General features: G+C 46.5%; 1 protein-coding gene and 1 non-coding gene across 3 annotated transcripts; one reads left to right on the plus strand and one right to left on the minus strand.

Moving 5' to 3' along the window:
• The first annotated feature begins 16 nt into the window (after window positions 1–16).
• FBXL12 (F-box and leucine rich repeat protein 12) lies at window positions 17–11,862 on the plus strand. Of its 2 annotated transcripts, none has more exons than XM_027085257.1 (4): window positions 17–545; window positions 5,452–5,600; window positions 5,715–5,787; window positions 10,378–11,862. In XM_027085257.1, the coding sequence occupies exons 2-4, from the start codon at window positions 5,515–5,517 to the stop codon at window positions 11,197–11,199; spliced, it is 981 nt and encodes a 326-aa protein (XP_026941058.1). In that variant the 5' UTR covers window positions 17–545; window positions 5,452–5,514; the 3' UTR covers window positions 11,200–11,862. The 2 variants fall into 2 exon arrangements, with proteins under 2 accessions (XP_026941058.1, XP_026941059.1); XM_027085258.1 differs by lacking the exon at window positions 17–545 and adding an exon at window positions 6,831–6,871 and having other exon boundaries at window positions 5,563–5,600.
• A 7,579-nt stretch (window positions 11,863–19,441) lies between these two features.
• On the minus strand, window positions 19,442–19,652 carry LOC113609009 (small nucleolar RNA U3). The gene has a single exon (XR_003428472.1). It is a non-coding gene; the product is annotated as a small nucleolar RNA U3 (small nucleolar RNA).
• Between the last annotated feature and the right edge of the window lie 1,391 nt (window positions 19,653–21,043).

The raw sequence follows: 21,043 nt of genomic DNA on the forward strand, positions 1-21,043 counted from the left end.
CCGTCAACACCGCGCGGAGTACGCCCCTCCGGGCCGGAAGTGGGCTTGCGGTTCCCAGGAGCAGCTTTGGGGTCCCGAGCCTGAGTAGAGGGACACGTGTGGACGGACCGTGGAGCCGAATGAGGGTCCGGGCGGGGGAGGGGCGTGGAGAGTCAGAGGTCATGAACCGGCGCCCAGCCGTTTGGATGCAGTTAGTTGAAGGCTTTTCGCTGTGCCGAGACGCCGTCTGGTGTGGCATCTCGGTGGGCGGGGATGACCTCTCGTTCCTGAGCCTGACGGAGCCTCTAACTGCAGCTTTAGGGCTTTGGGGAGCCTGGGTCAAGTCCTGCGGGCATCCCGTCCGCCCCCCTGCCTTCATTCAGGGCTGGGCCTCGGAAGCGTTTTGCTCACCCCTTCCCTCTGCTTATCTCGCCTGCCCCCAGGGACATCTTGGGTGCAGACTGCAGTCAATAAGTGAAGGAGCCTCCTGATCCTGGCCTGGATACCAGCACTTACCAGAATGGAGTTCACGTTGCACGCCTACCTGCAACTGCAAAATCTCCCAGGTCTGTATCTTCAAGGAAGGTCGCTCCCGCCCTACAGGGGGCACTGTGTACCAGTTCCCAACCTTGCCTTTCAGCGCCAAAGCAGCCCCTGAACTGGTCTGGTTCCCCAGAGCTGGTGGGACAGAGAACACCCCTCCCTAAGTCCAACCTGTCAATGGAACTGACTCTTGAACTGTTCCTTCTCAGCAGACAGGATTCTCCTAGTTTGGTGAGCCTAAAAGGATTCACTCTGAAAAGGGGCCACCACTTCTTTTTTTTTTTAATTTTTATTTATTTATTTTTGGCTGCGTTGGGTCTTCGTTGCTGCGCGTGGGCTTTCTCTAGTTGCCCCGAGCAGGGGCTACTCTTCATTGCGGTGCGTGGGCTTCTCATTGTGGTGGCTCCTCTTCTTGCGGAGCACGGGGACTCTAGGTGCACGGGCTTCAGTAGTTGTGGCACATGGGCTCAGTAGTTGTGGCTCGCAGGCTCTAGAGCGCAGGCTCAGTAGTTGTGGCGCACAGGCTTAGCTGCTCCGCGGCGTGTCGGATCTTCCCGGACCAAGGCTCGAACCCGTGTCCCCTGCATTGGCAGGCAGATTCTCAACCACTGCACCACCAGGGAAGCCGCGGGGCCACCACTTCTGATTCACCCAATCCGCCTTCTCAATCTAGGATATGAGATTAGGTGGAAGACATGAGATGCTTTCCTGGGGAAAGGGAGGATGCTCTGTGACCCTGTTGGGACTGTCCTGCCTTAGGGAACTGGCCCAAGGAGTCCCACCTCAAACACTAGACTCAGGGGCCTTCCTGCCTCAGGACTTTGATCCGTTATTTCTCCGACCCCTGCAGAATCCCTCTGAGTGGGCTTGAGCAGGCAGGGAATCTGAACGGAAAGCTTATTCAGATTGGAGACACAGGCTTTGGATCCAGACAGATGAGTCAAAACCCCTTAATATTAAGCTGTGTGATCTCAACTCTTCCCCTCTCTGATTCTCATCTTCCTCACCTATGAATGGGGAGAGCAATCCCCACCCTAGGATTGTAGTAAGAATCGGTCTTGGACCAGCCCCTGACAGTCCTCTTGCAGAAGAACAGATGGGGCAAGAGGGGGAGATGGGAAGGTCAAGGGTGAGCTTGAGGGGACTAATGTGCCTGAGAAAGTTTGGAAGGAACACATTTTTGCACTCACATAGAAATACTAGGACACACCAGATGTTGATGGTGTTTACCACTAGACGGTGGAATTGCTGTGTCTCATGTTCCTCTTTTTGGTGCTTTTGGTGTTTTCCCATATTACCTACAATGAACATATGTTACTTTTGTAATCAGAAGAAAAAGTAAATGTTATTTTTTTAAAACAAGAAGTTCTATTTTTTCAATGTTTGATTCAAAGATAGCTAGGGAATTCCCTGGCGGTCCAGTGGTTAGGACTCTGCGCTCTCACTGCCGAGGGCCTGGGTTCAATCCGTGCCCAGGGAACTAAGATCCCAGAAGCTGTGTGGTGCAGCCAAAAAAAAAAAACCCCAAATGTTTTTAAAAATTAAAAAAAAAAAGGGGAGCTAAGGCACAGGATGGTGATGCTGAGTTATGGGCTGGGGGAGATTGGAAAGGGGTGAGGAGTGCTGCTGAAAGGGGAGGAATATAAAGTCTGGGATTGTTGGGGGCTTGGGCTCCATGGGCAGTAGTGGGGATCTAGTCGGGGGCCGCCAGCCCCAACTGGGCTAAGGCATCCTGAGGCAGTGGAGGGGATGGGCAATGGGAAGTCCCAGGATTAGGCTGCCACTGCTGCACGGACTGCCTCCTCCAGAGCCAGGTGGGAGGGAGAAAGGCCTCAGGAGACAGGACACCTCACCTTAGAGACCTCTCTCCACATCCTGGTAAATATCATTCGGCGCTTCCCATGAAGGGCCTCAGTGCCTGCCCCTTGAGGGGCCAGGACAGTCCCATCCTCCCGTCTAGGCAGCCGAAGGACCTGCTGTCAGAGCTGCTCTTGTGAGGAGGTAGATGCTTCCCAGGAGGGAGAGTTCTGGGTCAGAACTCAAGGAGCAAGCTGGGCAGGGCCCCTCTGCCCCTTGTTGCCTAGTTTCTGACCCAGAGGAAGGAGCTTATACTTGGGGATTCCCATCCCTCCACTCCTGTATGCTTGATGGGGAGGAGATGGTTCTTAGGAAACCCCTGTAACTGAGCTGGGGTCAGCGACACCTGCGTTCCGCTGAACTTAAAGGTTCACCAGAGGGGAAATAATCTTAGAGGTGGAGAGAGTTGCTCAGGAGGTCCCTTCTCCCAACATCTCAGCCTGTCAGCAGGCCTTGGAGATGCAGCAGTGTCCAAGGCCGACCTGCCACTCCAGAATTCAGTCTGATACAGGAGGAAGACAAGTAAAGAAGACAAGTGAAGAGGTCCTTGCAATACAGTGTGACACAGGTGCTGTGAAGGGGAAGCCCAAGGCGCTGGGAGCAGAGGAGTCATTGCCCCTGCGTGCTGGCATGGGCTTTCCAGAGGGAATCGGAGAGCACTGTGATAGAGGCCCACGCTCTGGCATCAGAAAAATCTGGGCTTGTGGCCCTGGCAAGCGACTTGACCTCTATGTGATTCTTTTGGTCTTTTCTCCCACAGTCGTAAAATGGTTGCCAGAGCATGAAGCATTTTTTTTCTGTGCTCTTGTTTGAGGAAAAATATGAAAGGGGTTGGATTTATTAATAAAACATTTGGAACTTTCTTGCACATGGTAAAAATTCAAGCAGTACAGAAGTATTATATACAGCAGCATGAAGTTTCCTCACCCTCCAGACCCCAGGCCCTCCGCAGGGACAATTACAGTTAAAAGTTTTCATTTCATCTCTGTGTCTTCAAACATGTGATACAGAGCCTCCCAAGAAAATGATGAAACCTCTCAGATGTCAATAACTCATTTCAATGGAGATAGGGACTTTGTATTTTCAAGTAACATACAATATTTTAAGTTGTGTCAAAGGGCAGAAATGAATGACTTTGTTTTCATACAGGCCTTTATGTATAAAATGAAACACAACAAATATGTATATCCAACGAGATCAAACTATATACACTGTTCTCTACACCTTTTGCTTTTAAAAGAAAACAATATCCTAGCGATTGTTCCAAACAGCACAGAAAGACCTACCTCATTCTTTCTGACAATTTGAGATCCTAGAAGTGGAATTATTGGGCCCTACAGGGGCTGCAATCTGATATTGCCAAACTGTCTTCAAAGATTTTGCATCAATTCTGCCCCATCTGCAGTGGTTGAGAAGGTCTACTTCCTCACACCAAGGCTAGTGTGGGTATTTTCTGGCTTCCTCATCTTAATCTGATAGGTGAATACCACAGTGTTTTACTTTTTATTTATTTATGGATAAGTGAAAGCATACAGATTTTTAAGCTTTATTCAGATATAGTTGATATACAAAATTGCACACATTTAACATATACTTTTTTTTTTTTTTTTTTTTTTTTTGCAGTACGCGGGCCTCTCACTGTTGTGGCCTCTCCCGTTGCGGAGCACAGGCTCCGGACGCGTAGGCTCAGCGGCCATGGCTCACGGGCCCAGCCGCTCCGTGGCATGTGGGATCTTCCCGTTCCGGGGCACGAACCCATGTCCCCTGCATCAGCAGGCGGACTCTTAACCACTGCGCCACCAGGGAAGCCCTAACATATACATCTTAATGAGTTTGCTTTCTTTTGAGGGGGGGACGCCGGGCTGCCCGTCATGCGGGATCTTAATCCCCCCACCAGAAAACGAACCTGCACCCCCTGCAATGGAAGCACAGAGTCTTAACCACTGGACCGCCAGGGAAGTCCCAGTTTGCATTTATTTCTAAAACAGTTTTCAACGTCTCCAATTTCTTCTCTGTGTGTGTATTAAAAACATGTATTGCCAGGGAATTTCCTGGCGGTCCAGTGGTTAGGACTCGGTGCTTTCACTGCCCTGGCCGGGTTCAATCTCTGGTCGAGGAACTAAGATCCTGCAAGCCGCACAGCGCGGCAAAAACAAAACCAAAACAAAACAAACAAAAACAAACAACCCAAAACCATGTACTGCCATTATAGGCTCTTGGGAGTGTGATTTGGCAAAACCTATTCAGAATTAAACTTCACATGTCCTTTGACCCATCAACCCAACTCCTGGTTATTTATCCTATAGAAATAAAAACAGGTATATATTACATATGTATGTGTGTGTGTGTGTATATATATATATATACACACACACACATATGCATGTACATACATATATAAAGAGAATGTTTAGCGCCGATATTGCGGTGATAGAACTGGAAGCAACGTGAATACTCATCAATACGGGAATGTTTGATTAAATTTCACTGCCCTTATGAATTGCAACTTTAAAAGGGAGTGATATATTTAGAAAAAAAGTGATATATATCTGGAGGGAGTGTCAGTTCAGGCTCTGTGGAGAACAATTTGGCGCCATCAATAAAAGCGAAAAATTCAACACGCCTTTTAACAAGCTATTTCACTTCTACAAATTTATTCTCGAACTCTCCGCCTTGTCCTCCGCTCTTGGTTCCGCCCTCAATCCTTCCCTTTAGGGCTCGTGACCACCCCAGCCACGCTTTCCCCCAGTCTCGTTCCCGCCCTTAACCCCGCCCCCGGGCCTCGTCACCGCTCTAGCCACGCCTTCCGGGCGTAGTCGTAGTTCCCCAGGCACGCCCCCCGAGTCTCGTTCCCGCCCTTAACCCCGCCCCCAGGTATCGTCATCGCCCTAGCCACGCCTTCCGGGCTTGGTCCTAGTCCCTAACCCCACCTTCGGTGCCGCGTTCAGATCCCGTGCTGGTCTGGCTCCAGGGCCCAACCACGTCCCGGCAAGAGGAAAGCCAGAACTCTGCCGGCTACCGGAAGCCACGACCACCTCCCTGCCGGCACCCTCACTTCCTGCCGTCTCTTAGGGGCTTCCAAGGCGAGTCAACGAGTCTCTTTCGCCGGAAGCGGAAGTGCGTGTCGGCGGGATCATGGCGACTTTTGCGGACTTGCCGGACTCTGTCCTGTTGGAAATCTTCTCTTACCTCCCGGTTCGGGACAGGATCCGCATCTCCAGGTGCGGCCCCGCCCCGCGCGAGGGAAGGGCCGGGCGGCAGGGGGGGTGCACCAGGAGATGGACATCTGGTCCCCGCGGGGCCGGGACGTTCTAACGGCAGGTCCCCTTCCCCAGGGTCTGTCACCGCTGGAAGAGGCTGGTGGACGACCGGTGGCTGTGGAGACATGTCGACCTGACGCTCTACACGGTATGCGGGGCTGGCCGGGCAGGTCTGGGCCAAGGTCGGGCTGGCCCGACCTCGAGGACCACGCCTCCAACCCTGTGTTTCGAGCGAGGCTGTTCCGGGTGCATCCCGGCCGCGTCAGTTATTTGCTCCACTGTGACGTCCAGGCCTCAGTTTCCCCACCTCCAGAATGGGTGTTACCAAAGCCGTGCAGGGAAAGGGCTTATTGATGAGTTTTCATGGAGAAATCATTTTCCATAGTCAACTTATTTCCAGAATTAATCTCCTGAGTGGTGCAGGCAAACCATTTCCACTTTCTCCCATTTGCATTTTATTTTTTTCTTTTTATTATGAACTATTTCAAATATATGTAGAAATGTACAGAGGATAATATCTGAAACTATTTCCCCCCCTACCTAGATTTAACCTTTTTTAACCTTTGGCCTTATTTACTGCTGATCTTGTGAAACACACATACAAATGTTTATATAGACACATATGCATACAACATTTTTAGGTATATCTCTTGCACTTTTGAAACCCTCCTCAGAGGTAACCACTATCATAAAGTGGATTTGTATCCCTTCGCGTTTTTATTTACTTCTTATGTGTGTGCCCGTAAGCAATACACAGTATTGTTAACGTATTTCTAAAATTTAGATAATGCTGCTCTACTCTTTAGATCGTTAAATGCTGTTTTACTTATATAACCAGCTTTATTCACACATCGCTTTTGAGATTTATTCTAATCAGCACTTGTAAATCTAATTCATTCCTTTTAACTGCTGTCAAATGAATATACCACAAATTGTTTATCTATATTCCTGTTGACAGATGGTTAGGTTATTTCCAACTTTCTACTGTTGTGAACAGCTTTATAAGGCAGTGTCTCAGACTTTACTGTGCATACGAATCACCTATGGGGATCTTGTTAAAATGCAGATTCTGATTCAGTGGCCTGGAGTGGGGGCCCCAGATTCCAAATTTCTGACAACTTTCAAGGTGTTACTGATGCTGTTGCTTCTTGTTCCACAAGAATGTCCTTGTGTCTGTCTTCTTGCATCCAGGTACCAGTTACTCTGAAACCTAGAAGTACAATTTCTGAGAGGTAGGATCCTTTATATTTTCTCACTTTCAGTTCTTCATCTGCAATTCCAAAATCAGAAAGCCAGAAAAGTGAAAAGGTTTTTTGTAAGCTTGGCACAAATTCATTTGGTGGCAACAGCTGATGTGAACTGGTGTGAGGCTATTAATGTCCTTTTCCTTATCCCACTTGGAATAAAAGTCATGTTATACTGAAAAATATTAATCTGATAACAAGGTGCTGCCCTTGACCCTTCTGATGGTATCATATATGGTATTTGTACCACATTAATTCTGAATTCTGAAACCCATCTGTCTTCAGGAGTTTTGGATAAGGAATTGTGGCCTTGTATAGAAATTATTTTTATTGAAATCACCTTTAAAAATGGTTATTTTTTCTGTACTAAAAAACTAACACATTACATAATAATGTAGTTCTTAGTTATTTTTTCTGCCATTTTATTATGAGAAATTTCAAACATATATAAAAGTTGAAAGAATAGTACAGAGAGCACGAAGTTGCCCACTATTAGTATTTAACTACATTTGTTTTATCCCCTGTTGACCGATCCATCCATCCCTCTTTCCATCCATCAATCCATTTTATTTTTTAAATACACTTCAAAATAAGTTGCAGACAAGAGTCCACTTCATCCCTAAATGCTTTAGCGTACGTAATAGAGATTAACTAGAACATTTGTTTTGCATTTCTCTTTTTGAGGTTTAATTTTTAAAAATCACACAAGTCATGAATAATTCTTGTAAAAATGTTGAAGTAGTATAACTATGTGTGGTGATGGATGTTAACTAGACTTATGTGGTGATCATTTCACAAGATATACAAATATCGAACCATTGTGTGTACACCTGAAACTAATATAATATGTCAATTATATCTAAAAACAAAAAACCATTGAAGTATTGCCACAGATGAAGCTAAGAGCCTTTGACAGTCATCCCCTGGTATCTTCAACCCTTACCCAGAGTAACCACTATTATAAGTGTGGAATATTTCCTTCTATCCCATCTTCTATGCCTTTATATCCTTGGGCCTGTATAAGGGAAGGAAAGTAAAGTGGTTACAAGAGCAAGATTGGCCTTTGGAGTCAGGCTGTGTTGAATCATAGCTGTACTCTTGCAAGAACAAGATTCTGGCCACTGCATTTTTCCAGAGGTACCTGCTACACAACCAGGTACTGTGTGAGCTTTCTAGTTCAGTGCTCATCACTGCACCTGGCAAACAGTAGGTACTCAATACAAGTTAGCCATTATGGTTGGAATAATTGTACCCATATAAAATATATAGTATTGTTTCTTTTTTCTTTAACCTTTAAAGTATCATTTTGCCACTCTTTCCTGCATGTTTTGAGGAGTTACCAGGGTTCATATCTCTGGATCTACTTTGTTCTTAGTTACTACCTACATGGCTGTTATCTTATTAGTGGACATTTGGTTTTTGCTGTTAAAACCACGATGTCAGAAACTAATGTTTCTGTAGGGTAAATTCCACAAAAGAGGTCTTACTAGGTCAGGCAGTATGTGCATTTAAACAAACTGAAAAATTAGTTTAAAAAAATAATAAGGGGGGCGGTGCAAAAAAAAGATATACACAGGATTCAAAAGGTACAAAATAATAAAAATTGGAAAGTAAGGTCTCCCTACTTCTGTCACCCAGGTCACCTTGTTCTTTCCCAGAGAAGCAGCAGATGCTCCCCACCCCCTTTTTTTTTGTGGGATCTTAGTTCCCTGACCAGGGATCAAACCCGGGCCCTTGGCAGTGAAAGTGCGGAGTCCTAACCACTGGACCGCCAGGGAATTCCTGCTCCCATATTCTTAAAAACAAAACAGGTGCCAGTGGGTGTCCACATTTTACATTTCAGTAAAACCCACCAGATCGCATTCCAAAGTATCCAGACCAAGTGCCACCAGCAGGACCTGAGAACTGCTTCTCCACATCCTGGCCAGTGTTTGATATTATGAAACTTAAAGGATTTTCTAATTTTGTCCTTTTACAAGTAAAAGGGATTCAACCTCTGGCTTCGTGGGCATTTAAAATTTTGCCAACGGTCGCTTCTACTTTTGTGAGTTCCCTTTTAGTGGGCAATGTTTCTAGTGAGTCCCTTTCCCTCGGCCCAAACTTGCAGGTCCAAATTTTATCAGGAATATTTGATTCCTCTGTCAAGAGTAGTCAACAGGGAGAAGGGATAAATTAGGAGTTTGGGATTAAAATATACACACTACTGTATATAAAATAGATAACCAACAAGGACCTACAGTATAACACAGGGAACTATACTAAAAATCTTGTAATAACCTAAAATGGAAGACAATGTAAAAAAAGAATATATATATATATATATATATATATATATATTCTGAATCACTTTGCTGTACACTGAAACTAACCCAAGATAGTAAATCAACTATATTTCAATAAAAAATTTTAAAAAAGAATTTAGGAATAAAAGGATTAGGGATACCAAGAACCCAACAGAAAAGGTGTAACTGAGAGGCAGCAAAATATCCTCTTGCCTGGTCGTGGATTTTGCTAATAAAAAAGTCATATTTACCAAAAAAAACCTCGTGAACAGATTTTATGGTATGCAGTTTCTTTTTAATTTTATTTATTTATTTATTTATGGTTGCGTTGGGTCTTCGTTGTAGTTGTGGAGAGCGGGGGCTACTCTTCGTTGCAGTGCGCGGGCTTCTCACTGCAGTGGCTTCTCTTGTTGCAGAGCACGGGCTCTAGGCACGCAGGCTTCAGTAGTTGTGGCACGCAGGCTCAGTGTGGCTTGTGGGCTCTAGAGTGTAGGCTCAGTAGTTGTGGGGCACGGGCTTAGTTGCTCTGCGGCATGTGGGATCTTCCCGGACCAGGGCTCGAACCCTTGTCCCCTTCATTGGCAGGCGGATTCTTAACCACTGCGCCACCAGGGAAGTCCCTACAATTTCTTTTTTCTGTCCTTTTTTTTTTGAAGCTAAAATGTACATATAATGAAATGCACAGGGTACCAGTTAGTTATAGTTTGTTTGTTTGTTTTCTACTAATTTCCCAGGGTTAATTTTTGCAGCTTTCACTATTACCAAGCTGTGATTTTTATTTTTTTCTTTTAACCTAGATCTGATTTACCCTGGGCAGTTTTAGCCTTTTTCAGTTTTATTTTGTATTGCTTATTTCTATGAGGAGGTAGTCATTAAGAAAGGGATAAAAATATTGCCAGGTGGATTTACTTTCTTGCTTACTGCAGAAGATAACGAGAATCCACTCTCTTGCTAGAGACGGATCTGTTATGGTCTCTTATCGCCATTGCTTTCGTTCCAACCTAGAGGTCAACACAGATTAAATCATCCTGTTGCTTCTGGGGAGGTATCTGGTTGTGTGAGGCTGGTGAGGGAAGGACAGAATTCCCAGGGAACATCAGAGCCCCAGCTGGGGACTGCCTGTCTCCAGGCAGGTGGGGGCCTTGGAAGATGCCCCACATCTCTCCCCCAGTCACAGCCCCCCCACACACACCCCGTTTCTGGTTCTTACAGATGCGGCCTAAAGTCATGTGGCACCTCCTTCGCCGGTACATGGCATCCCGGCTCCATTCCCTGCGGATGGGCGGCTACCTGTTCTCGGGCTCCCAGGCTCCCCAGCTGTCCCCCGCCCTGATGAGGGCCCTGGGCCAGAAGTGCCCCAACCTCAAGCGCCTCTGCCTGCACGTGGCCAACCTGAGCATGGTGCCCATCACCAGCCTCCCCTGCACCCTGAGGACCCTGGAGCTGCACAGCTGTGAGATCTCCATGGCCTGGCTCCTCAAGGAGCAGGACCCCACCGTGCTGCCCCTGCTCGAGTGCATCGTGCTGGACCGTGTCCCCGCCTTCCGCGACGAGCACCTGCAGGGCCTGACGCGCTTCCGCGCGCTGCGCTCGCTGGTGCTGGGCGGCACCTACCGGGTGACCGAGACCGGGCTGGATATGGGCCTGCAGGAGCTGAGCTACCTGCAGAGGCTGGAGGTGCTGGGCTGCACCCTCTCGGCCGACAGCACCCTCCTGGCCATCAGCCGCCACCTCCGAGATGTGCGGAAGATCCGGCTGACCGTGCGGGGCCTCTCGGCCCCTGGCCTGTCGGTCCTGGAGGGCATGCCGGCCCTGGAGAGTCTGTGCCTGCTGGGGCCGCTCATCACCCCAGAAATGCCTTCCCCGCATGAAATCCTCTCCTCCTGCCTCACCATGCCCAAGCTCAGGGTCCTTGAGCTGCAGGGGCTGGGCTGGGAGGGTCAGGAGGCAGAGAGGATCCTGTCTAAGGGGCTACCCCACTGTATGGTCATTGTCAGGGCCTGCCCCAAAGAGTCCATGGACTGGTGGATGTGACTGCACCAGCCGAGCCTGAGACCCCTCTCAGCTTTTATTAATGAGTCCCAGACCCTCTGAGCAGCACCTTACCATGGGCAGGTAATCCGGCTGGAGAGCTATGAAGGCCACAGGTAGAGAGAACCTAAGCCTTGGCTCCTCCAGATCATTAGAATCATGGTTTGCCAGCTGTGTGGCCTCTGTGACATCAGCCAGCCTCTCGGAGGCCCTGTCCTCACCTCCAGAAATGAGGAAGACCATAGCTACCTCTCGGTTATGTTGCAAAGCCTTACTCTTTACCAGCCCTGAGGCCCGAGAAGGTCCTGGATGAAGAGCCATTCTCAGGAACAGGACAGATGTGGAAGGGTGGGTTAGGAGTTAGGGAGACCTGAGGGGTCAAGGCCCTTTAGGAAGCCTGGAAGGGCTGTCAACGCATGTGCATCAGCACACTGACACATCATTGACACGCCGACACACCACTGACACGCCGACACACCACTGATAGTCCTACATGCACGCAGGAGACACGGAGAGAAGGGCAGATACAACTCATGCTTTGATGTTCGAAATGTTAATAAAGTTTATAAGTTGTCCTTTCAGTATTTTGTATTCTGTATTTTCCAAGTTTTGCGCAATATATATTATTTTGCTATTAAAGAAAGATAATCACGTTTTTCAAAAAAGCATTTGGTTTATTCATTCAACAAATGTGCCTTCAGCCTCCGCTCTCTTGCAAGCATGGTTCTAGGCACTGGGACCACAGCAGTGAACAAAACAGACAAGGAAGAAGACAGGATGGTAAACAGGTGAACACACGCATGGAACGGTTTCAGAGACTCTGAGACAATAAACCAGGGCCACGTGATGGGGGCACACGTGTTTGGTTGAGTGGGCAGGGTGGGCCTCTCTGAGCCCAGAGCTGAGAGGTGAGGAACCAGCCCTGGGAAGCGCTGGGGAAGACAGAAAAGGCAAAGACTTGAGATGGGAGTGAGCTTGGCAATTTCCAGGGATGGGAAGAAGGTCCAAGTGGCTGAGGGAACAGGGGGTGAGCAATCAAGAGTGAAGTCAGAGAGATGATGGGGAGAGGTTAGAAGGGCCTCACAGGTGGCTTTGGTTTTAGGGGTTCAAAAGGTAGCAACTCCTTTTCCTGCCCTTTGAGTCTGAACCACTTGAAAGATGCAGGTGGCAGACTGATAGTGATCCTAAGTGCCCACCCATGAAATGAGCGTTAATTTTTTTTTGAAGTATAGTTGATTTACAATGTTGTGTTAATTTCTGCTGTACAGCAAAGTGACTCGTGACTCAGTTATACATATGTATATACATTTTTTTTGGGGGGGGGGCCACGCCGCACGGCATGCAGGATCTTAGTTCCCCAGCCAGGGATCAAATCCATGCCCCCTGCAGTGGAAGCGTGGAGTGTCAACCACTGGACCTCCAGGGAAGTCCCTGTCATCTGTTTTAAAATGTACCTGGACAATAGTGCAGCCTTGGGACAGGGTCCTGGTACCCCCCCCCCCCCACCAAGGGATATACATAACAGTATCTTCAAGCTGTTTTGCAGATACTGAAACCTCCACCAGGTGGGAGAAGTTAACTAACGGTATGGTGCCCACAAGCATTTAGACCCCAGAACGGTTAGAACCAGAAGGTTAATGATGCTGACTCCCACCTACCTCAACCAACAAATCAGAAGAATGTCCAGGAGCTGATCACGCCCTCCTCTTTGAACCATTACTATAAAACTCCTCACTACCCCACTCCAGGTCGGGACACACAGTTTTGAGGACATTAGCCTGCTGTGGCCCCCTTTGCCTGGCAAAGCAAAAAAGCTATTTTTTTTCTAATTCACCCCCACCAAAATAAAAATAAAACAAGACAGAATGTACCTGGAACTTGTTTTAATCAGGTATAGTAAGGTGATAGACGTGGAGACAGTGGTTGTATGGCCATTAGCATAACTGACACCATCTTGGGCCCTGTTCCTCCTGTCCTTCCACTGACCCTATGCGAGACTGTACTGTACAGTAAATGACTTCTCTGTCGTCAAGGGCTTTGTAGTTAATACGGTTTCATAATCATTAGGTTCAGGTGGCCTCTATGCTCTGTTAGGCCCCAAACAATGATGAAAACTTTCACTGCTGATGTATTCCCGGCACCCATGAGACTAGTTACCCATTTATAAATCTTGACTTAGGAACGCACATCCTGTTTCCAAGCACCTTCCCCCATCCCCTAGGTTAACTATAAATTGTCCAAATGGCCCCTCGGGGGTGTGGAGTGAGGCTGTGAATGCTTCCGGATCGCTGTCCAATTGATCCCACCCTGTGAGCAAGTTACCCTCTAATAAACTGATCCATTGATTACATAGAGCTGCCTGCCTTGTTTTTCGGTCTCAAGATGCTTTCTTATTTCGGTGGTCTCTTCATTCTCTCCATCCTCCGACTGTCCTTTAAAGAAGGGCTTATTACTACAATTCCCAAGAGCAGGGGCATGCCATGCCAAGCACGGCCACACGGGGGCGCACCAGGACTGGTCAGCAGGAGGGAGGAAAAAGCATGGGCCAGAGCCTCTGTTATAGTTTTTGCTGGAAGGAATGGGAGAGGCAGGGGAGACCAGCAGAGCAAGCTAAGAATTGGATGGTTTAAATAATTTCAGTGGGGGACTTCCCTCGTGGTCCAGTGGTTAAGAATCCGCCTTCCAATGCAGGGGACGTGGGTTTGATCCCTGGTCGGGGAACTAAGATCCCACATGCCGTGGGATTACAACTGAGCCAGCACGCTGAAACTAGGGAGAGAAGACCATGTGCCACAACAAAAGATCCCGCATGCTGCAAGAAAGATCCTGCGTGCTGCAACTAAGACCCAATGCAGCCAACAATTAAATCAATATATATATAATAAATAAATATGTTTTTAAAGGCATTTAAATAAATAAATAAATAATTTCAGTGGGTTCTAGGCTCTAGGGGTGGTCCCTAGTTGCATGCTACATGGTCCTGGGATGATTTAGGGCAGAGGGAATATTGGTGTAGGGTCCCAGGGTTAGATAAAGGAGGTGATCGGATTGGCTGGTTTGCATATGAGAAGCGGGCTCCCAAGCATGTGGTTTGCTATCTCTAGGAACTAGCTAACCCTGGGAGGGGCGGTCTTTCCCCAGGTTTGCAAGACCTAAGATGTCAAAGCATCATAAAATGTAGAAAATAAAAAACATGATTAATACACCCTCCCATGGGAATTCCCTGGCTGTCCAGTGGTTAGGATCCGAGCTCTCACTGCCAAGGGTCCGGGGTTCAATCCCTGGTCGGGGAACTAAAATCCCACAAGCCACGCAGCGTGACCAAAAAATAACCCCCCAAAACAAAACAAACAAAAAATACACCATCCCATGAAGGTAAGGTATCATTTATCAAGTGCTTGCTTATTGCATGTCAGGTACTGTGCTCAGTCCTTCATGTACAGACTCCTATCAGCAGCCCAGTGAGAAAGGCACAGAGGAGGAAACTGAGGCACAGAGAAGTTAAGCTGCCCAAAGCCACACAGCTAATGACGTAGCAAAACTTGAGTAATCTTATTCCATGATCTTAACCATTATGTGAATTTGCTTTGTTGACATGGAACATTATGTGAAAGGATGGCCCAGTAACTGTGCCCCATTAGACAAAAAAATTTTTTTAGTTTATTGAGGCATAATTAATGTATAACAAACCACATGTTTAAGTAATTTGATGACTTTTGACATGTGTGCACTCATAAAACCACCACTACAATCAAAATAACAAACATTTCCATCACCCCCAAAAGTTTCCTTGTGGCCCCTCATAACCCTCCCTCTGTTCCTGTCCCCAGGACCACTGATCTTTCTGTCACTATAGATTATTTTGCTTTTCCTAGAATATTATATAAATGGAATCATATAGTGTGTTATTTTCTCTGTGTGTATGGGAGGGGTCTTGTTTCTTTCACCCAGCGTAATAATTTTGAGATTTATCCAGACAGTTGCAGGGATCAAAAATTTGTTCCCAGGAATTCCCAGGCAGTCTAGTGGTTAGGACTCCATGCTTCCACTGTAGGGTGCCCCTGTTTGATCCCTGGTGGTCGGGGGAACTAAGATCCCGCATGCCCTGCAGCGTGACCAAAAAAATAAAAACCAAAAAACTTAAGAAAAAAATTTGTTCCTGAGCAGTATTCCATCATACGGCTAGAGACAATTTGTTATCCATTCACTGATGGATGGTTATTTGCGTTTAAACATATAATTCTTGAGAAGAAATTAACACAACGTTGTAAATCAACTATACTTCAGTTAAAAAAGTAAAGTATAAAATAAGCCTTGGGACTTCCCTGGTGGTCCAGTGGTTAAGACTCCGCAGTCCCAATGCAGGGGGCCCGCGTTCGATCCCTGGTCAGGGAACTAAAGATCTCACATGCTACAACTAAAGATCCCACATGCTGCAACTAAGACCCAGTGCAGCCAAATAAATAAATAATTTTTTTTAAAAGAGCCTTAAAAAACATATAATTTCTGGTTAACAAGAAATTTTCCTGATGTTGATAATAATACCTGCTTGTAAATAATTTTAACATTACAGAAATTGAATCTATTTCTAATCTCCGGCCCGCAGGGAATCATTGTAAGTTTGGCTTATCGTCTTCTAAAATTTTCTTTGTCTTGTTGACTGAAAAAAAAATGCACCATGTGAGAGTTGTGAGTTAAGTTTATTAGGGACAAAATGAGGACTATAGCCCAGGAGACAGCCTCTCAGATAGCTCTGAGGAACTGCTCCCAAGAGGTAGGGGAGGAGGTCAGTGTACATATGACTTTAATGAAGGGGGATACGTGCAACCAAGCACACATTTGGTAGAAGGTCGCTGCTAGTCGCAAGGGGCAGATGTCTCCGTTAATAATTTTAGTGCTTTTCTAAATATGAGAAGATGGAAGACACTAGACTGATAAAATCTTCTGAAAAATCTAACTATCGGAAGACCTGTTCTGCCAGTTTTTCCCAGAGCACAGAGTGCCTCATTCCTGATCTCCACCCTGAACTCCTTGCAGGGTGAGTTGAAGGTCAGCCACTGCAGTGGCTAGTGACTTCACTCCTGTAGAACCAGAAGGCAAGTGACAATTTTTAGTTGGCAGTCTATTATTGTGACTTTGGACAAAAAAAAACGTGGGCATCTCTTCATTTCCCTCCTGAGTTTGAGACCAGTCACAGGAATCAGCAATGAAAACATCAGCTTCATGGCCCATAAAAGCAGGACTGAAACACGTGGCTCCACTATGCAGCCTGGTGGGTTTTCTGATATTTCACCCCTAAATTTGCCAGACCTACTCGGGCATGGCAGAGCTGGTCAACCACAAGGCTCCTGTAGATGCTTACTGCATGGCCCCAGCCTGATCAAAATACCCTCTGTCTGGGGCCCAGAAGACTCCAAAAGGCAGAGAGAAAGGGTGTGAACCGTTCAGACTCAGCTCCTTCTTCCAAACCCACTATTCAGATAAAGTGTGTGCACGTGTATGTGCAGAGAGGGATCAGAACTGTTGCTTCAGCTGAAATTCCCCCCACTCGGACCCAGGGAGCCAGAGGAATGGAGTTTCTGCCCTAACTCAGACTAAAGTGATGCATACCTGTTTAAAAATTTTTTTTTTATTTTTTAAAAATAAATTTATTTATTTACATATTTTTGGCTGTGTTGGGTCTTCGTTGCTTGCACGCTGGCTTTCTCTAGTGGCGGCGAGCGGGGGCTAGTCTTTGTTGCGGTGCGCGGGCTTCTCATTGCGGTGGCTTCTGTCGTTGCAGAGCACGGGCTCTAGGCGCACGGGCTTCAGTAGTTGTGGCACATGGGCTCAGTAGTTGTGGCTTGAGGGCTTAGTTGCTCCACGGCATGGGGAATCTTCCCAGACCAGGGATCGAACCCATGACCTCTGCATTAGCAGGCGGATTCTTAACCACTGCGCCACCAGGGAAGTCCCCATACCTGTTTTGCGTCTATCTCAGCCTATCGACAAGGATGCTATCAGCTAGGGATGCCTGGAGCACTCACCTGGGCCCAGACTAAATGCAGCGAGCCTCCACAGACATTTCCCCAACCTGAGCCACTGCTATGTGGCTGGACTGGCCCTTATGGTTTCTTATTATGATTGTGATGAAATAAATTTATTTTAAGGCTGGACAAGAAAAAATTAAACATAGATTCTCTCTCTGCCCATTTGGGCCACTACCTCCTCTCCTTCGTGTACAACGTGCTTCTGCATTATACATTAACCAGACCTCCTCAGAAGACACAAGAATACCTGCCCGATTGCAAAGAGCAATTTTCTCCTGGCACCAGCAAGGTAACTCCTTGGGAGATAACATTCCTTTCTTAATCTTGTAAAAGGTCACAATGACTAACTATTCACCTTGTACGTGCAGATCTGTACTGTGTGAACTCTCAGAATGTCACTTTGATGTATAACCTTTTTCTCAAAAAAATGTACATAACTGTGCTTTGACCTGTAGCTGGTGGAAAAGTCCTCAGAGCTTTCTGAAAGACTGTCTCCCAGGTTATAATCCTCAGGTTGGCTAGAATAAAATTCTCTATTTCTTTATTAGATTGGCTACTAATTTTTTTTTCACTGAGAATTTCAAGAAGCACCTCAGCAACAATCGACAGGGAACTTGAAAAAACAAGGTTTATTAGTCACAGGTCCTAAAGGGTACGAGGGCATGCCTAAGGTCTCAAATAGAAGGAGATAGGAAGCACAGACCTGGGTTCTGTCTTTCTTGGGGTGGAGGGTGGGGTGACAAGTATTTTAAGGTTTCATTCTGTATTGGTGAATTTAAAACATAAGAGCAGGAACTAGGGGGCAGGAAGAGAAAAATGCGATCACTTAAACAATCAGTTATCTAGGTTGCCCAGGGATCGCTAAAAGAGGACCTTCGTGGATGGGGCAGCCTTGTTTCTATCTGGTTGTTTAGCTAGTAACTGTGTTATGCAACTGGTAATAGATTTATCTGAAACGGATATCTTTGAAATAGATGCCTCAGCAATCAAAAGCTAATGTCAGCCATGTACACTGCACCTCCTTAAATGCAAAGATATCCCTGAGCTTCTTGGGGAGAAACTCCCCCAACAAAAGAAGAGCCTTTTTCTGCCTAACTCGTTAAGATGCTTGCAGATCTCGTCGGAGTGTTCTCCCTCTTGCAATAACCATTTTGAATAAAGTCTCCTCTTACCAATGTCCAGAATTATTTTTATTTGACAATACAGAACAAACAAACAAAAATCCTCATTTTTAAAAGTATCTATATATTTCTTTTATTATTTGGTTGCGCTAGGTCTTAGTTGTGGCAGGCGGGCTCCTTAGTTGTGGCATGTGAACTCTTAGTTGCAGCATGCATGTGGGACCTAATTCTCTGACCAGGGATTGAACCTGGGCCCCCTGCATTGGGATTGCAGAGTCTTAACCACTGCACCACCAGGGAAGTCCCTCAGAGTCATTCTTGACTCCTTGCCCCCAAACTACACAACAAATCCATCAGCAGACAGTCATTGGCTCTGCCTTATTTCTAGCATCAGAGCACTGTCCCACTCCTTCCATCCTCCCCTGCCACCTTTGTCCAGACATCTTCATCTGTCATCAGGATTATTTCCTTAACTTTCTAATTGTCCTCCCCAATTCTATATTTGCTTCCATGGAGTCACACACAAGACAGAGATCTTTTAAAAATATACATCAGATAATGTAGCTCAAAACCCTTCAGGGGCTCCCCACCGCACTCACAGTAAAACCCAAAATTCTTACAGTTGCCCAGATGGCCTCATATGATCTGACTCTGTTACTTCTCTGATTTTATCTCCTGCTGGTCTCCAACCTTCACAATTCACTTCAACCATTTTAGGTATTGAGCTTCTGCTGTTGGTCAAAGAGGCGAAACTTTTCCTGCCTCAGGACGTTTGCACTTGCTGTTCATTCTTCCTCCAGAAATTCTCACAGTCCCCAAATTCCTTCAGCCTGATTGCTGGGGGTAATGTGGAAATACTGTGTCTAGATAACTCTGGGCCTTAGTTTTCCCATTTGCCAAACCGTCGCTCTTCCCCGCTACAAGCCCAAGCACTAAACACTGTTAGAACCCAAAGGTATAGTGGTAAGGAAAAATGCTTTTTTTAAAAAAATCTTTTTTCTCTTTTTTTGTTTTTTTTTTCTCTTTTTGTTTATTCTTTTTTCTTTTTTTAATTTTAAAATTTTTATTATTTTTATTATTCTTATTTATTTTTTTACTCAGATGGCATTCTCTCCCTCTCACTCTCCCAAAGGAAGAGAAGAGCGATCATCAATGGCTAATGGCAACTGCAGAAGCAACACCAATAACCAGCTTCATGCTCAGGACAGAACACCACACCTCCTCCTCGTGGTTTCAGGTGCTCTACACATTCAGAGAAACTTCTCTAGAAACGACCTATAGAAATGATCCCTGAAAGTACAGTCTTGAAAAATGCTTTCTTAAAATGAGAACTTTCCAATACGGAAAGGGAAGTTTTATGGTTGATTTCAAAAGTAGCCAGTTGAGATAGAATCTAATACCCTTGATTCCCAGCAGATGGCAGCACATCACCAAATTTGCCATGTAAATTATTCACTATAACTTCTTGGGACTTCCCTGGTGGCACACTGGTTAAGAATCCGCCTGCCAGTGCAGGGGACACAGATTCCAGTCCTGGTCCGGAAAGATCCCACATGCCGCGGAGCAACTAAGCCCACGCACCACAACTACTGAGCCTGTGCTCTAGAGGCTGTGAGCCACAACTACTGAGCCTGTGTGCCACAACTATTGAAGCCCGTGTGCCTGGAGCCCATGCTCCGCAACAAGAGAAGCCACTGCAATGAGAAGCCTGCACACTGCAAAGAAGAGTAGCCCCTGCTCTCCGCAACTAGAGAAAGCCTGTGAGCAGCAATGAAGACCCAACGCAGCCAAAAATAAATAAATTTATTTGAAAAATATTATAACTTCGTAACACAGGAATTAAGAGACGCTGCTAACATTCGTATTCCTCTTCACCCTTCATAAGGGGAAAAATGAAAGGAATTCGTATTTGTTGAATATCCACTTTATCAGCAGGATACTCTGACTTACACCTATGATTTAAACCAGAGCACATCCCTCATCTCTCAGAACTCCCCAAAAATAGTCAAATGGGAAATGAAACGAAAATTTAGATGTATGTATGTACAGTGTCTAGGAGTTAACCTAATAGAAAGATACAACCCACTGAAGAAGAAAAATTTAAACTTTAACACCCTAAAGAAGAAACAGGGTAAACAGAGGATCATCCCTTTGTGGACAGTTACCTTCCTAAACCTGGTGTTCTGTTGTATAAGGGTCTCGGAATGGTAGAGAAAAGGAGCAAGAAAAGCCTGTATTGGATATCCTGAGGACTGGCCAACTAGAAGCGAGGCCCCGCCCAAGCCCCGCCCTCACACCTGAAACCCTCCCCCAGCTCAGACCCTGAGCCTGGAGCCCGGCTTAGCCCCGCCCACCAGATCCTGTACCTACGCCCAGCCTCGCCTTCTAGGATTGGTCTTCAGCCCCGGTCACGCCCCCAGGCCTTATCTCTGCCGAGGCCACGCCCTTCAAGAATCTTTCTCCTCTCTAGCTCCGTCCACTTACCTTGGTAAGTGGCGCCAGGCTGGAGCTATTTCAGGAACATGGCCGCCCCTCTGGCTTCTTTAGGCTCCTCCCTAGGGCCCCGCCCCTTTCCGGCTCACAAAACCGGAAGCGAAGTGGGAATCAGCGCCTGCAGCCTCAGCGGGCGTCAAGGTCACTCAGCAGAGGTATGGACTGCCGGGTTGGGGGGTGGGTCAGGGTCACCGGGTAGGTTCA

The sequence above is a fragment of the Aethalodelphis obliquidens genome, unplaced genomic scaffold, assembly GCF_003676395.1.
Source record: "Aethalodelphis obliquidens isolate GAN/ISIS:26980383/991018 unplaced genomic scaffold, ASM367639v1 scaffold53, whole genome shotgun sequence".
In the NCBI taxonomy this organism is placed as follows: domain Eukaryota; kingdom Metazoa; phylum Chordata; class Mammalia; order Artiodactyla; family Delphinidae; genus Aethalodelphis; species Aethalodelphis obliquidens.

Bases quoted from the DNA above. Each gene is read 5' to 3' on its own strand.
- FBXL12 (XM_027085257.1), top strand. From the start codon at position 5,515: ATGGCGACTTTTGCGGACTTGCCGGACTCTGTCCTGTTGGAAATCTTC. The intron at 5,601-5,714 runs GTGCGGCCCCGC...CCCCTTCCCCAG, and splicing joins GACAGGATCCGCATCTCCAG to GGTCTGTCACCGCTGGAAGA. The intron at 5,788-10,377 runs GTATGCGGGGCT...TGGTTCTTACAG, and splicing joins TCGACCTGACGCTCTACACG to ATGCGGCCTAAAGTCATGTG.